The sequence below is a fragment of the Vespa mandarinia genome, chromosome 7 (genome assembly GCF_050613455.1).
Source record: "Vespa mandarinia isolate Hongniang chromosome 7, ASM5061345v1, whole genome shotgun sequence".
NCBI lineage: Eukaryota > Metazoa > Arthropoda > Insecta > Hymenoptera > Vespidae > Vespa > Vespa mandarinia.
The window spans coordinates 3,582,230-3,600,643 of record NC_140816.1 but is presented as its reverse complement, the minus strand read 5'-3'; the positions used below and the strand labels follow the sequence as shown (position 1 = coordinate 3,600,643).

Below are 18,414 nucleotides of genomic sequence, written 5' to 3'. Positions count from 1 at the left end.
GTAAGAGTAAATACTGTTATTACATCTTATCAACGAGTATATGCTTTACTATCGCGACAGTAAATTTTCTACGGGCCACAGCTCGGCCAATAATTGTGAGATATCGTAGTTCGTGCTCGATATTATCACGGATAGTTAGGAACCCTTTTCTTTTCGCCGCCGCTGCCGCTCGCCCCCCTTCACTTTCTAGTCAATGAAAACGTATTCTATTTTTCTTTTGCGATATATCAAAAATTTGTCTCGATCTCTTATAAAATGTTAATTGAAACATATCTAACCAGTCTTTCTTGTTGACTTTACACGAATTTACATTAGAAAAATATATTAGAAAAATATATTAAAAAATCAGATCTAATTTCGACGATTTTCTTTACTTTGTATATCGTAATTATATATTTCATATGAAACTAATTATTAATTAATAATATATTACTATTTATATCGCTATATATATATATATATGTATATATATATGATCGGTATATATGGAATATTTTAATCGATGTAAATAATTATTTGTCAAGTTTATATTACTTATTGATATTTTGATATATTGATCATTTAAAAATATTAATAAGAAATTTAATAATAAAAGATTTAATAATTTAATCTTAATCAAGGAAACGCGTTATTGAAAGATTCCATCTTTTTTTCGGAAGAGTAAGAGGAGAAATAAGGTTAATAATCGAATATTGATGAAATGTGGATGGAGAATTGAGAAAGAATTGTCTTTATATCTTTCCTTTTCATAGAATATGAAAAGATTTATAATCGAAGTCGAATTCAAGCTATATCTCGATTTAGTTCCTATGTTCGATCGATCGATCGATCGTTCGTAAAAATTCGGTCTTTCGTTCACAACGAGTTAACATAGTTTTCAATCGAGGACAAAAGCTATGCCTGAATGACTATGTTTTTATTTCTCTCTCTTTTTCTCGTAGCAATGAGACTTGATTTATTTTTGGAATATCCGTAAAAAGTCACGACGATTGAACAAGAAACGGTATCAAATCCGTATGACCTTTCAACCTCCCTCCGCAACCCTCTTGCCGCTTATCGATCGACTCCTCGAACTGTCTTTAATCCATTGAAAAAAAAAAAGAAAAAAAAAAAAAGAAAAAAAAAGAAAGAAAGAAAAAGGACAAGAGGAGAGGAAACATTCGACGATTATATTATTGCTTTATCGTCCTACGCCGTGTTCCATGTAAAAAGGAAAAAAAGAAAAATAAATAAAAAAAGAAGAAATAAAGAAAAAAAAAAGAAAGAAAGAAAGAAAAAAAAAAGTATATTTTCGACGATAATACATGTAGCGTATAACTTCGACATAATATTGTAGCGTTCTCTAAAAATGACGATATAAACGTTATACGAATGTCATGAATTCGAAAGTAATCGAATATCGTAGGCGTTTTCCATCCTGTCACCGCGAATTCCTGTAAAAGTGAATTGGTAATAGCCTAAAACCGTTTCTCGTCTCTCTCTTTCTCTCTTTCTTTTTTCATCGTCGTTCAATAAAGTCTAAAAAATAATCTATATGTCGGTGTCCGGATATGATCGATAATTCATATCAATTACTTCTCGATGGTTCTAGATTGACACGAAGCAAACACGTTTGTAATCATACGGTATATATTATTCGAAGTCGGTATAATGGAAATGAGGTTCTTACATTTAATAGATAGCTACGTACTTATAAACGTACGTATACATACATACATATATACATACATACATATATATATACATACATACATATATATATATATATATATATATATATATATATACATAGTTTATGAATATTATTAGCTTGTATTATAGCTTTATTTAGGAGAGTTCGCATATTCCATTGATATGTTAATTAAGTGAAAATGGAACGTGCTTTCAATAAAATGATCCAATTTTTCTTCATCTTCTTATTCTTCATCTTCTTCCTACTCTTCTTTCTCTTTCTCTTTTACGTAATTAAACGAGTTTTCTACATGGACTATACCTTAGCCCGAGTGCCCTTGTCGATAAACGCGTTAATTAGGATTAGAAGCCGACCGTATGATCTTAACATCGACCACACCTCCGATAACGGCCTCGTGACACGTACATACATACATACATACCTCGTCGATATCACTCAAGCGTATCTCTCTCTCTTTCTCTCTAAAACAGGAAATATATATATATATATATATATATATATATATATATATGTTTCTTTTTTATAACTGTAGACATACGTTGAATGTGTTCTTCTTTCTTCTTACTTTACTCCTAGGAGAAATACACCAGCCGTTGGGAATTTTCGCGTGGGATTGTACCGGGAGGACGTAAAGTTCTATATAACTGCATAGCCCCGGCTCTCTTTATTGGAAGCAAGCCCCCTTTGAATCGAGCTCTTGAGTCCCGTACGTATCCTCGTCCGTATTCTCTCCCCTCGTTCGTATTCTCATCGTCTGTCCTTATTCCGCGAACGATTTCACCCTACGCTCCATCTTCCTACCTTCCTTCCTTCCTTCCTTCCTTCCTTCCTTTTCTTTCTTTATTCCTTTTTATCGCGAACTTCTTCGTCTCTCTTCGTTCTCTTTTCTTTCTTTTTATACGTTCATCTTTTTCTATCTCACCTCGGCTCTCTCCGAACACCATTAGTCCTCTCTTTCTTTCTTTTTCTTTCTTCCAAGTTCCTCTTTTTCCATCTCTTTTCTTTTGCTTCTTCTCCTCCCTTTCTCTCTCTCTCTCTCTCTCTCTCTCTCTCTCTCTCTCTCTCTCTATGTATCTCTCACCTCGTTCTTCTCCTTCTTTAAAAAACCTTTCGTCCTTTTTCTTTTTCTTTCTTCAATCCTCCTCCATCCTTCTTCCATTACGTCCTCCTCGCTCGATCCCTCGCCCTCACTTTTTCTGATATTACCAGCAAAGCGAGGATGTACCATCACTAACACCTACGCATATACCTACAAATACACATACACACGTACATATATAAACACACACACACACACACGGCGTATATTCTTATTCGGCAAAACTCTTACTTCATTCCAACATCGTACGCCAAGATTTGTTCACCCCAAAGTGTAACCAAACAATCGACCTATATATATGTGTATATATATATATATATATATATATATATATGTACATATATACATACATTTTATATAATATTTCTGACATCTTTCGTTACCGTACATTTCGATCTACTATCGGGGATTATACGATAAGAATGAATAAGTTTAATAGAAGTACGAAAAAGTGTCAATGTGGAAAGATTTATCGTGGTTTTGAAAGTTTAGTATAACACGATATATACTGGGGTAAGAGGAGAGATGTTCTTTCTCTTTTTTTTTTTTTTTTTGTTGGGGCTTCCATTAACCCCTTTAATCGATTCACCTCGATTTAACTCGAGCATCGCTTGTCTTACATGAAAAGCTATTCGAACATGGTTTTTCTTTTTTTCTTTCTTTCTTTCTTTCTTCTTCCCTTTCTTTTTAACCTACTCGTGATCTTGTTTTATATATATATATATTTATTTTTTTTTTCTTCTTTCCTTTTTTCTTAATCTCAATAATACGAAAAGAAGTTGACAAGACAATATTGATGTCATTTACGTAGTACATCATCGTCACGCAATAGTTTTTGCCATTTTCGTTCTCGTAGATGGAGATGCATTTAGTCACTTAGGTGCTACTAGCTGACACGAAGAGGGAGAGAGGAAACAAAGAGAGGATGAGGGAGGAGAATCAGATGAGAGAATTGGAAAGGTTGAAAAGACGCGTGACGAGGGTTGGATGGACGGTTTCATCATTCCCTCTTTCTCTTTCTCCACCTTCTCCTCCTGTTCTCACTCTCCTTCCTCTTTCTCTCGGTACTCGGTGCTATACGTTTATCTTTCTCACAGTAAATGGGAGTGACGTAGACGACTCGAGGGGAACGACTCAATCAAGCAAAAGCGCCTCGGGGTTTCTTTCGAAAACGATTCGGGATTAGAGCCGTGCCAGGGAAAAACTAGACTATGTATTTCCCTTTGTGATATCTGATGCAAAACGACGAAAACCATAAAAGAGTTCTCATGTTTATAGATTTTAAAATGCATTCGATATATCTATATATATATATATATATATATATAGATATAACAATATTTTTCTTTTTTCTTTTTTTCCCCTAAATCGTTTAATCTTTCGTAAATCGAATAAAAGTATTATTACATTTTTGTGAATGGATAGAGATAGTAATAATTGGTATTTCATTCTGAAATTTCAATTATTTAAATAACTTGTTTATTTAAGGTGTACAAAATTCAATATTAACGTTTAGTTACTTTTAATTAATTGATTGAATAGAAATCGAATTTATAATGATGTAATATGAATGGAATTCTAGACAACTTTCACATCTTCTTTAAAAAAAAACATCCAGACATCGATTAGTTGTCAGGTCCTCTGGTATATTAATCCTCGTTTCAAGCTAATCCTTGGTCGACAGGTACCAAGATCGCATGCATACTTTCAATTAAATATAGTCTTGCAAGGACAGTAGATGGTTGAGTTAAAACTAAAGAGACGTATATAACTCTCGCAACGAAATTTATTATCCGATACGTAAAGATCTCGTGGAATTTGTCGATATTAGAAGCAAGCTGTCTTTTAGAACCGGTTTTTCCAGCATCGAGTAAGATTAGGCGTCTCTCGTTCTTCTTCTCGCGTCGTTCAGATAAACTGCTACGTCATATCGTATTTAGCCTTACAAACTAGTAATAAGAGCTCGATCATTTAATAGCGGCGATCATTGCGGATAACTCCATATATTATTGCTAATCCATTTAGATTTAATCGTTAATTAAAGCACACATAAGTAATAGATTTTATTCGTTGTAATTTTACTATAAGAAAATGGAAGAATTAATATTCTTTAAAATAGAATCTTTACCGATCGTTACTATTTGGGACGTACTCTCTATGTTGCAGGTGTATTGGTCGTGAACGTAACGTGGCGGGGTAAGACATACGTCGGTACTCTATTGGATTGTACACGACACGATTGGGCACCTCCAAGGTTTTGCGATTCACCGACAAGCGATTTGGACGCACGTACACCTAAAGGTCGTGGAAAACGTGGCCGGGCAGCAGCAAATTCTACACCGGGCAACGATCTCAGTAATTTCACCGAGACAAGGAGTTCGGTGCACAGTAAATTACGAAATGGCGGTGCAAAAGGTCGAAGAGGTGCTCAGGGTTCACCGGCGGCGAGTCCAAGTCCGGCTGCCTTTGTGCCGCCGAGATCGGATCCAGCTGCTAAGAGAAAATCTCGTGGTCCAGAAGAAGAGGAGAAGAATAAAAGACGGGCACCACCTCCTACGCCTCCTAGTGGTTCGCCTCCGGCGAGCCCGGTCCTTTTGGAGTGTCCCGAACCGAATTGTAGTAAAAAGTACAAACACATAAATGGACTGAAGTATCATCAGAGTCACGCGCACGGTTCCGCGGACGACGACGATACAAAGGAGGGCATCACTAGCATGTCCGAGAACGATGAGAGCAACATAGAAGCTCCGAGTCCAGCCACGCCGGTGAAGTCTCCAGCGGACAAGCCGGAAGGAACCCCTGTCAGAGCGGCGAGTCCACCGGCGACGAGTTTACCGCCAGAGACACCACCGCCTCCACCTCGGGTACCTTCTCCTAGTATAGAGACACCTATGCCAGTTTTAACCTCGGACAAGGCTATCGTTAAACCTGGCGTTTTAAGGTTCGGCCAAGACGATTTACCTGCTCCTACGTCCGCGGCACCGCCTTCCTCGAGACAACAAAGTATCCAACAACAACAGCAGCAACAACAACAGCAACAACAACAGCAGCAACAACAGCAACAGCAACAACAGCAACAACAACAACAACAACAGCAACAACAAAGTCAACCGTCGATAACATCGACGAATCCACCTCAAAGTCCGAGTCCTCACCCAAGTCAATCTCCCAGGCCTGTGCCTTCGCCACATCCCAGTACAAACATACCGCAGCCACTCAATATACCTCAACCTCCTCAACCTTCTCAAGTTCAACAACATCAGCAACAAAATCCGTTGTTGCAACAAGCCCAACAGACGTTACAAACTGGACCACCGCCTCAACTGCAATCGAGTCAACAGCAACAACAACAGTTACAATCGTCCGTACAGCAACAATTGCCGCCGGCACATCAGTTGCAATCCGTACAGCATCCCTTGTCCACGCAGTTGGGACAACCAACTCAAGCGCATGTTATTCAGCAGCCAACCTTACAGCAGCAACAACAAAGTTTGCAAAGTATGGCGAGTCAGCATCCAGGTCTTCAAGGTCTTACCGGACAAGTTTCACAACAAACGGGTCTACAAACCGGGCCTCCGACGACTGGACATCCTGGACAAGGTGTACAATCTCACATGCAACAGTATCCAAGCGTTTCGCTGCACACGAAGATGCCGCAATTCAAAGTAAAGCCTACGGCGGCATTGATGCCAGAGCAGGATAAGAGTAAGGACCCGCGAACGCCGAAGCCGCAAGGTTACAAAAAGAAATCGAAAAAATCACCCGGTGGAAGTCCGCATCCTTCGCCTTTGGAAACGCCGATAGTCGATTCCGCGAGGGAAGATGTCCAAAGTCCGGCCTATTCGGACATATCAGACGACGCGGCGCCTGTTCTCGAAGCAGAACCCGCCGACAAGTCGAAACAAAATCAAGAAAAGGACAACAAGACTAGCGCGCCGACGCATCTACCTGCTCACTTTGGAATGTACCCGTATTACGGTCAACCTCCTTACTTGGTGCCTAGCGTTCAGGACAGCAAGTCGGTCGATCAGAAACCGAGCGATCTCACGCCAAAACAGGAAATGAAACCTTTGAACATACCGCAGATGCCATCGATGGCAAGTTTGCAAAGCGTCGTCTCGGAGAAGGAAAAGAAGGAATTGAGTCAACCCTTGCCTCAACCTCAACAGCAGCCGCACTATTACGGTGGTTACGGTGGCTACATGCCTCCTGGCTATCCGTATCAGCCACCGCAAGCAATTTCCCAACAACAACAGCAACAACAACAGAATCAACAAGTGCAGGAACAAGAGGCGCATGAGCAAAAGGCAAAGATGAAGCAGGAACCACAATCGCAACAACCGAGTTTGAAAGACAAACAACACGAAAACCATCAGATACTAAAGGAAAGTATCGAGATGAAGAGTCAAATGAGTCCTTATCACGTGTACCACGGGACGCAAAGTCAAAGAGCAGCACCTCCTCCACCACCTCCTGGTCCTGTACAAGATGACAGGAGGTATTACCTTTATCCCGGAGAGCAAAGGCGAAAAGAAGAGTCGAACAAACAAAGTCAACAAGCGAAAGCTCCACCCCCGAGTCCGAAGCATCAACCGAAGCAAGAAAAGCCTCAGGATTTGGGCAAGAGCGACGACTCGAAAAACAAGCAAGAAGGCGTGAAGCCTACAATGGAGACTCAGGGACCACCGCCACCGCCAACATCGCAATACGCGTATATACATCCGGGATATATGCAACCACAGCATTACGGTGCGCTACCCTTCGACCCTGGCCATCCAGTTTACAGAGGTTTAAGTCCTATGTTGGTACCTGGACCTTACTCGGGTAGTCCTTACCTGCATCAGTTGCCTAGGTATCATGCACCGGAGGATCTAAGCCGTCCACCGGGTGGCAAGGCCCTCGATCTTTTGCAGCACCACGCGAATCAGTATTATTCGGCACACAAGATCCATGAACTGCAGGAACGTGCTCTGAAGTCGCCGACGCCAAAGACGTCCGCGGCATCTGCCAGTCCGTCTTCGGCAGGGCCAACACCTGCCAGACCACCTAGCGGACCACCGACTTCGGTAGCGGGGCCAGGTCCACCGCAGGGTCAAGGTCAACAGCCTGGAAAACAACAAGGACAACCTGGCGGTCAGCAGCAACAATCTGGCCCGGTCGATACCGGTAGCGGGAATCTTGGAAAGGACAGCAGATCTCCACCACCTCAGAGACACGTGCATACGCATCATCACACGCATGTGGGATTAGGCTATCCCCTTTTAACGGGACAATACCCCGCTCCTTACGGAGGTAAGCCTCTCGTCAGACCCTGACAGTAAGGCTTCCGGCGATCCGCGGGATAATTAAAAGAACGGATAACGAACTCCAACTCAGATTGGACCAACGAGTCTTCTATTGTATGTTACTAGGAGACCGTGTCTCTCTTTACTTGATCGTTGAAACTCGATCAAAACAGCGTTACGCACTTCTCCGAACGAGAAGCAAACGTGCTGCTCTCGAATCATTTAGGTTCGCGATAAATAAGAGAACAAATTGTCCAAATCTGATCGAATACTGTGCTCTATATCGTTTTCTCCTTATTCAGGTATCGTGGCAAGTCGTGTTATTAACAGACACAAAAGACAAAACTCTATATATCTCGATAACATCAACGATTAAATTCGATAAACGGAATAAAAATATAATTTATTCCAAAGAGTAAAAACTTTGTAATCTTGTAATTACTTTGTAATCTGTTTTCGACTTGCCTTATGTATGTATATATATATATATATATATATATATATATATATATATGTGTGTGTACATATATACATATTAAAAAACAAACATACAACTAAAACAAACGATCAGAAAAAAGGGATCACTGAAGGCCGGTAAAAAGTTATATGCGAGTTTACGTTACTGTTCGTCGCGTTGCATGTCTCGCGCGTGTATATATATCCTGCGCTTCGACGGAATGAACAATTTTCTTTGACCGACAGTGTTAAAATCGTATCGTATATCTATTTCATGGTAGAAACGACGAAACGCGCTATAGACGGAGAAGTGGGTAAAGAATAATCTCTTTCGGCAGAGCGTCCGCCGCATGCTCCGAGCGCGTAAACCGTGTACACCATATTGGTGCTTGAAAAAAAAAAAGGAAAAAAAAAACACAAAAAGAAAGAAAATAAACTAAAATGAAATAAACTAAAATAAAGTAAAGTAAAATAAAATAAAGTAAAATAAAGTAAAATAAAGTAAAATAAAGTAAAATAAAATGGAAATGAATCAAGCGAATCAAGATAAAATAATAAAATGAGATAAACTATAGGAGAACGACGAGGAATGCACGAAAAATGATAAAAGATAAACAACCAGAGCTTTCTTCTCCTTACGAGAGAGATGAAACAAACATTCGCGTATATTATTGGATAGCCTTTGCCGACCTATTATTATTTTATTACGAAAAATCGATAAGAGAAAAACAATTTTTTCTAAAGAAAACAAAAAGAAAAAGGATAGAGAAGAAGAAAAGAAAGAAAGGATGAAATAAGAAAAGGGCCAAAAAAAGAAAAAAAAAAAAAAAAAAGAAAAAAGGAGGGACATTGATGACACATTTTGAACACTTCTTAGCAAAGCTATAAACGAATATATGTAATAGATTCCTTCGATGAAAATGGCGACGATCCTGAACGTGCGTGTGGTCATCAGCATTATTATCAACATCATCATCATCATCATCATCATCATTATTATCATCATTAATGCATCTCTGACGATTTTTTTTTCTTTCTTTTTCTTCCTTTTCTTGTTTTTCTCCCTATCTTCTTTTTTTTCTTTCTCATTTTTTTCTCTTTTTTAAATATACGACAAAGTACATACATCCATATATACATACATACATACATACATACATACAATAATATTGCATAGTTAACGGACTGAATATTTTGAAAATATTGGAGTATAAGTGCGGCCGTTATAAGAATGAAACATATATAAGCCGTGTACCGTCATAGGGTGCGTAGGGATTAGGTATATAGTTCAGACTGTGATAACTATTTATCGTGCTACTTTCCGAAAACCAGATGAAAAATAACAAACCACTTAAAGCTCGTATATAATCATAGTAATTGTCATAATAATAATAATAATAATTATAATATTAATAATAATAATAATAATAATAATAATAATAATAATAATAATAATAATAAGAATAATAATAATAATAGTAATAGTAATAATAATGATAATAATATTAATAATAATATTAATATTAATAATAATAATAATAATAATAATAATAATAATAATAATAATAATAATAATAATAATAATAATAATAATAATAATAATAATAGTAATAGTAATATAACATAATAATAATAATAATAATAATAATAATAATAATAATAATAATAATAATAATATTAATTGTAGGAAAAGGACGATATAAATGAACAGCGAGCGAAGGAGCAAATATAGTCCTTAATTTTTCGAACGAAATGTGTTATATATATATATATAAATATATACATATAAATATATATAAATATATATACATGTAAATATATGTATATACGATATACATACAAATTTCGTTAGACTCTGTAGTCTTCCAGAAGAAGCATATTCTACGTCTAGCGCTAACGGATACATTATTAAAATTCATTGTACGAAATTCTACGATAGGAGTTACGCACTTACATCGGAAGTTGTAAAGCTTTTATGATCTACGAACAATAGAAAATGGGAACGACGGTCGACTTCCTCGTGAAAGCTGTTGTTTAAGATAGAAAGGATATAAATACATAGAGAGAGAGAGAGAGAAAGGGAGAGAGAGGGAGAAAGAGAGAGAGAGAGAGAGAGAGAGAGAGAGAGAGAGAGATGATAAAAGTTAATTGTAATTATCTCGCTATACGATCTTAATTAATATAAATTTCCTTTCTAAATCGTTTAAGCGCCTACGCAGCGTGATCATGATCTTAACACTTTACCGATCGCTAGCGGTTCAACAGCATACGCACGTCCGACCGGCCGCTCAGCCGCAGATTCTCCCTGACGACGGCTGTTTTTCAGTCTAGATTATCGCACCGAGAGTATCTGTGCGTTTTGTATGCTCAGACAGAATTGTCCGCTTTCTGTTATTATAGGATATATTATAGGATAATTAGATTTAATAAAATATTTTATTTTCAAGATATTAATGATAAATTACATTTATTTTATCTATTACAATAGCTTTCAGTTTAATAATTATGTAACAATACCATAATCCATATATTGACATACTTGAAATAAGAAATAATTAATATTTTTTCAAGGTATAATACCGTTCAAAACAGCTACCTTTATGTAATGGAACATAGCAAAATTTTCAAACAAAACATGTTCTACTTCTTTTTTTTTTTGAACAGCACAAACTCTACATTGTCTTTGGGGTCCCTCACACTTCGATCGCTAGTTACTATATTTATAAGTTTATGTTTTCCGAAATTCGAGAGTCTTCCGGGATTGTCTAATTTGGGTGCTCTCCTTGTGGGTGCAGAACTGGATATATCGTCATCTTGTTTCATACAATTAATTTCATTATCTTCTATCCACGAAAGTGCAATCTTGTGCAGGAAATTTTTGTACGTAATAGTTTTTCCGTTTAAAACTGTTTATGCTTTAAATGAATTAAAAAGCGCACAGTTTATAAAAAACATTACCACACGTTTAGTCCATTTTTTTGTTTTCCTGAAAATGGAATAGTATGCTAGATATTGGTCCGCGCGATCTACTCCCTTCATATATCTGTTGTAATCTATGATGGAATTAGGCTTTTGTATTGGGACATTTGATCTTTTATTTCTGCTTGTGGATTCCTTCAATTGTGCAGAATGTATAGTAGATATCATATTTACATTTCTTCTGCCATTATTCCATACTTCTAACAAAATTTGACGATTCCTACGGAATTCATGCTGACTTCTTGAAAATCGTAATGTTTGTAGTGATGGAGGAAGACCTCTATTTTTTCGAATGGTTCCGCACACTGGCATTTTATTTCGCAGTAGAATTTTAGCCATTTTGATGCTGTTATAATAATTATCTTGATAAATGTGGTGCCATATGGTTTTATATGGTTCAATAATCGTTAAAACCGTATCTTCCAATTTTTTGCCATCAGTAGCATACACGTGAAAATTGGATATGTATCCTGTGACAGCTTCACACAGCATTCTTACAAGTATTCCGTATTTAGTAATTTTTGCCGGATTGTATGTTTTAATGGATAGCCGACCTCTCCACGGAATTAGGCATTCATCCAAAGATAATTGTTGATTGGCTTATATACATCGTTAAATTTTCGCTGTAAATAGTCAACAACAGGCTGGATTTTAGCAAGCTTATATTGTGCATTGTGAGGAATGTTATCGTTATTGCAAAAATGCCAGCTCTACATTATTTGCACAAATCTATTTCTGCTCATGACTTCCGAAAAGAATGGAGTTTCTATACTTCGATCTGTGGACCAATATACGTAGAACAAGTCTTTTTTTTACCTGATCCATTAAGACTATTAGTCCTACAAATTTTTTCATTTCCGTTACCATTATATCTGTCGACTTTTTCGCTCTTGATGGAATTTTATATTTTTCCCTGATCTGGTAATGATATCTGTTGGATTCCTTCACTAAGTGCTCGAAAAAGTCCATTCCAATAAATAAATTGACGCTGTCCATCACATTTTCTGTAGAACTAGGCATAATTTTTATGCCAGGGCTACCTTCAAAAGGTTCCAAAATTATTGCTTCATCTTCTGTCGACCATATATCATCGTCATCTTCAATGTTATTTGTATCGTCTTCGATGTCACTTATCTCCTCGTCTTCTGAATCACTACTTGTTAGTGGCAATACAGAACTCCAATTTCGAATTATTATATCGCTGCCATCACTTTCGTCACCACTATCACTTCCTGAATAACTGTCAGGACAATCTGATAAATCGTCTAAATAAAACTCTCCAGTAGCATTTTTTTCGCTCATTGCGAACGGTAAATTTTTTAAAAACGATATGAAAATGTGGGAGTTTACGAAGCAACGCACTTAACGCAAATGAGCAATGTACCTCAATACTAATAATATAATGCAGATGATATAGCAAATGGCAATAGTTTATCGCCATGACTACCAATTGATAGGCTATTTTTAGGTAGCCCCGAGAAAAAAGCGATTAATAGGCTATTGGTCGGTAAGCATGGGCAACAAAAAGCCGATTAATAAGCTATCGGTCGGCGGTAAAGTGTTAAGATTAAACAAAAGGAAAAGAAAAAGAAAAAAAATAATAAAAATTCATGTTAATTAATGATGAACTTATAGATTCTCCTCGTGTGAACCATATTGTAATTCGTTTTCCCAATCGTCATCATTTTCTATTTTCAATAACTCAAAAATCATCATAGATATAAAAAGATAAAACAATTACGTGATTCGTTGCGTTGCGCTACTTTCGATATCTTTTTCGACGTGCATTATTGAAATAATGTAAAATGGCATTTAGTAACAACATTTTTTCGATGATCATATTGACGCTCCAACGATTAAGCGAAGTAATAAACGTCTATTTAGTTTCATTGAAATAGAAAACAAGAAAAATGGAAAAAAAAAAGAGAAAAGAAACAAAAATCCCCCCCAAAAAAAAAAAGAAAACAGACTACGCTTCGCGTTTCGCGATATACACAATGCAAACGACAAACTTAATCGACCAAGTGTATTTTAATACAGCTTTCCACTGCCAGAAAGAGAGAAAGAGAGAGAGAGAGAGAGAAAGAGAAAGAAAAGTAGAAAGAGAGAAGACTTAAACAAAAAAATACGAATAAAATATATTGAAACAATGTAAAGATTTGTGCGAAGTCTCCAAAGATAAGCAAAAAAAAAGAAATGCTTTTTCGCTCTCTCCTCCACCTCCCCAGCTCTCTCTTTCCATCTTTCTCTTGCTCTTTCTCTCAATACACACACACACACACACATATGCGCGCCCATAAAGAAATTCTGTGTCCATCTCTTTTTCTCGTAAAATAATAATCACTTAAAATTCGAAAATAGTTCGATCGATTATCCTCTTTGGGTAATTTGACATTCCGTATTAAAAACTGTGAAAAAACTTTTTATATTTTCAAGGCGTCATTATTTTTCCAACTATCATTATTCTTCTAACGTAATAATATCAAACAAAAAATAGGATGTGAAAAATTTTCTAACTCTCTCGACTAAACGCTGAGAATTCTTGGGCTGGACTGGCAAGAATCACCAACGAAGAATCACGAATGTTCTTCGATAAGACACATATCGATCTTGCAAAGAAATTATCCGAAATTATTTTTTGAAAATCACAGACTACAATTTATTGTTATTAATAAAAATTCCTATGAATAAAATTAAATTGTAAAATTAGATTTCTTTTCGCTATATATAAAAACAATACATTTCTATACATTTCTATGTAATAAAAATACATTGATCATCGATCAAAAGTTTGGAAGAATTGAGAATCTTGATAAAGAAAGCTGGGAGGGTAATAGAAAATAATAGAATAGGGTTTAAAAAGAATTTCTTCGTGGCGAAAAATTAATGGCCTGCTGTCTGTCTCTGTGTGTTGCAGCGGCAGTGCTAGCGAGTCAGCAGGCCGCCGCGGTAGCCGCCTCGGTGATCTCGCCATTTCCGCCCAAGTGACCCGCGGCCCCCGGTCCCGTACTAGCCGGTGGAACCGGCGGAACCGCCGGAAGCAGCTCCGCACAAACTCACCACGCGCCGCATCCGGCCTCGAGCGGTGCCGTCGCGAGCAGACAGCCCTAAGGAAAATCCCTAAGGAACTTTCGAGAGGATCGCCTCATCCTTTTCCTTTTAAGTCAATTTATTTGCTGACACCATTTCTCTCTCTCTCTCTCTCCTCTCCTCTCTCTCTCTCTCCTCTTTCTCTCAATACCTCTTTTTACCTCTTTCTGACTCTGTCTCTTTCTCTCTCTCTGTCTATATCTATATCTCTCTATTTCTCTCTCTCTCTCTCTCTCTCTCTCTCTCTCTCTCTCTCTCTCTCTCTCTCTCTCTCTCTCTCTCTCTCTCTTTCTCTCTCACTCACTTTTTTCTCTCTGTCTGTCAATCACATTTCTTTGGACCAGTCGTAATGAGGCTGATAAAATTGTACTTAAAATCACGAAGAGCCCTTGGACAAACTTCGGTTATCTTCGAATATATCATCCTCGCCTCGTACAGCCTCGGTCGTCAGAGTTCAACGAAGAATAAATGTAATCTTGTCGAGTTTTTCTCAATAATGTCATTGATGCATCATTTCTTTTCATTGAAATGAATTTTTACGTCGAAGTTTATCGTATCTCGAAGTACCATCATAACGATTGAAAGTAGACCCCCCTTCTCTCTCTTTTTCATACTCCTCCCCCTCTCTCTCTCTCTCTCTCTCTCTCTCTCTCTCTCTTTCTGTCTATTTCTCTCTCTAGTTTCGATGCAAGCGCGTGGACCGATCTTTTCGTGTACATAGATAGGTACCTACATAAATGCATACATACATACATACATACATACATAAATGCATACATACATTAATACGAACGTATATTCGTAGGTTCGATGCAGAACCAAAATGGTTGATACATTTTCCTTTGTAAATAACGTGTAAATAAAATGATGTAAGCATATACATAATATTATTACTCTCGTTCTCGGACAAGCATCGTCGTCGTATCCGATATACGTAAGCGATAAATGTAAAATATATATCATAGAACTGAGTAAAGTTTTTATCTAACAGATTAATAAATAAATGATACGCGAGAATGTTTTATTAATTGCGCTTGTTAGTTTGAAGGAAAATTCGATTAGATTCGATCATTTCGACTCACGAAAGTATATAATACGTTCCATAAAAAAAATCGCGCGTGCGTGTTTAACTTTCGATGAATGAAAGATATAACATAATAACAAATTTTTTATTCATGTTGCACCAACAAAGCTTTATCTCCGTCGATAGATCTTAATGGATCTCGTGATTAAAAAAAAAAAAATATGTTGGAGAATGTTCAACGATTGGATTTTTGTCAACGCTATTAGGAATAAAAAAAAGAAGAAACATTCAATTGAAAAGGAGATGATAAGCTTTATCGATCGACGTGAAATGAAAAGTCGTTTCTTGCAAGAAGAGGGATGAAAGATGTCAATGAAAATAGAAAAAGATCCATAGATCGCATAAGTCGCAAACAAGAAAGATCTATCGATAGCGTGAGTCGAGTAAATCAAATTTTAATGAATTTAATAATCGAGAGAAAAAGAAAAAGAAAAAGTGAGGGTGAAAAGGAGAGAGGGAGAGAGAGATAGAGAGAGATAGAGAGAGATAATAAGAGGGAGGATATATATATATATATATAAGAAACGAATGAAAATGCGAAAAAATTAACAATCTAAAAATATATTTCGTCAGACTGAAAGACTATAAAGGATTACTTATTAAAATCCTTATTTTCGGAATTGTTCTCGCATGATCGTCGTAAAAAAAAAAGGGAGGAAAAGAAAAAGGGATGAGACAGGGGAAGGAAGTAAAGAGAGAGAGAGAAAGAGAGAGAGAGAGAGAGAGAGAAAGCGTTAAAAAAACACAATGTATTTGAATAATCCGTTGGTGGGTGTGCGAGTATATCCTCCCACTTTAACGACCTTTGAACTCTGAGTACGCATTTGACAAAGATACAATTTTTATCGAACGTAGTTACATAGGAAACTTGCGTACGAATCTGAACGATAGCGTTAAACGAAAAGGAAAAAAGGAGAAACTATTTTGTGTGCGTGTGGAGTATATACATGTATATTGTATAAATAGTAATATCCGTGTATGTGTGTGTATGTGTGCGTTTGTCATGTTTGTGCGTATTATTGAATACGTCAGATCGAATATATATAATTTTAAGCCTGTAAAAAAAAAATGAAAGGAACGAAAGTGCATAACTTCGATTTTTGTAGAGAATAAAGAGAAAGAAAGAGAAAGAGAGAGAGAGAGAGAGAGAGAGAGAGAAAAGAGAATGAGTGAGTGAATGAGTGAGTGAGAGAGAGAGAGAGAGAGAGAGAGAAATGAAAAAAAAAGCAAACAATTGTATGACTCGCTGGAATTTATCTATTAGAAAAATTTTATTACGTATTAAAATAAATTTAATTGATTTATATGTGTAAACAAGACGATTGTCTAAGAAGTATATAGATAAAGCGACGAACAGATTTAAAATGGTAAAAAAAAAAAGATGATTCTAAATAATTAGGATGACATTAAGTGATTGTACATTTGATCCTTAGAAACGCTATTTGTTTACTAAAAATAAACGCTAGCCAACGTTGTACTACAGTTTAACAAAAAAAAATAAAAAATAAAAAATAAAAAAAAACAAAAACAAAAAGAAAAGAAGTGCAGCGTCGTGAAATGGACAACAAAAAAGAAAAAAAAAAAAGAAATAAGAAATGCTAAGGTAACGAGAAAAAAAGTAAAAAATGTATTACACATACATATACTATGATACATATAAAGTAAACTACATAATATTAGTTTAGTAACGACTATTATTATCTCTTTTATTATGATTATTAGTTATTAATTATTATATTATTTTATTATCATCGTCATCGAATAAGATGAAGAGAGCGACGCGATCGATTGGTAAAAAGTACACCCGTTGCCAGTGGTATCGGACAAATTTTATCTAACCGCATAGTGTGTTGTAAATGCCAAATTAAATCAAAAAGAAAAGAAACGAAACTAAGAGAAATGAAAAGAATAGAAAAAGGGAAAGTGTTTTTAATCGAACGAATAAAAACAAAATCAGTTTGCTAAATGGAAAGGCGCGCGGATATAGACGTAGCGGAAACGTAAAACTGTAAACGAGTCGCCTCAGTTTTAGTGGGGTGCTCAATGGAGAAGAAAAGGGTGGGCTTTAAAATAATGCTGGTGCTGTGCTGTGATTTTTATAAAAAAAAAATAAAAATAGAAAGAGAGAGTAAAAGAGAGAAAGAAAAAGAGAGAGAGAGAGAGAAGAGAGAGAGAGAGAAGAGATAGATAGAGAGAAAGAACGAACGAACGAACGAACGAAAAAGTCAGAGGCCCGAGTACATAAAAGAGTCGCTCTATATCGTCTCTTTTAGTGATCTTAAAAAGGGACATTTTTATGAAAATGTGCAGATAGCCTAAGTACCTGGACCCTGCCCTACGTTCTTCACCAGACTTTAAACGGAGATAAAAAAATAAAAAAAAAATAAAAAAAAGGAAGACAAAATTACGTTCTTACCGATTGTATAGGCTGTATAATGTATTTGCTTTGAAACAAATTTAATATAGATTGTTAATCGCTAATTATGGAAGAGAAAGAGAAGAAAACGGGGGGAGAAAAAGAAAAAAAAAATAAAAGAAAAGAATATTGTGAAGAAAAGAAGGAGGAAGAAGAAGAAGAAGAAGATAAAAGGAGCTGTCTCCAATCGTATAATAACGTTTCCTTTCGTGAACTTTACCCGACGACAACAACAACAATAACAACAACAACAACAACAACAACAACAACAACAACAACACAGCCCTCGCAGATAAAAAGCCTTAATGTACC

At 36.4% G+C, this 18,414-nt stretch overlaps 1 protein-coding gene across 9 annotated transcripts in view; it reads left to right on the top strand.

The window, feature by feature from the left end:
* The window catches only part of LOC118440615 (uncharacterized), a 206,114-nt gene extending 187,839 nt beyond the window's left edge, over positions 1-18,275 (top strand). For 8 of the 9 annotated variants that reach the window (XM_085658187.1, XM_085658185.1, XM_085658188.1 and 5 more), the window contains 2 exons: positions 4,956-8,084; positions 14,430-18,275. In XM_085658187.1, coding sequence (XP_085514313.1) covers positions 4,956-8,084; positions 14,430-14,500 — 3,200 coding nt within the window. In that variant the 3' untranslated portion in view covers positions 14,501-18,275. The remainder of the gene's footprint in view (positions 1-4,955; positions 8,085-14,429) is intronic. The other variant, XM_035863908.2, reaches the window with a different exon arrangement.
* The last annotated feature ends 139 nt before the right edge of the window (positions 18,276-18,414 follow it).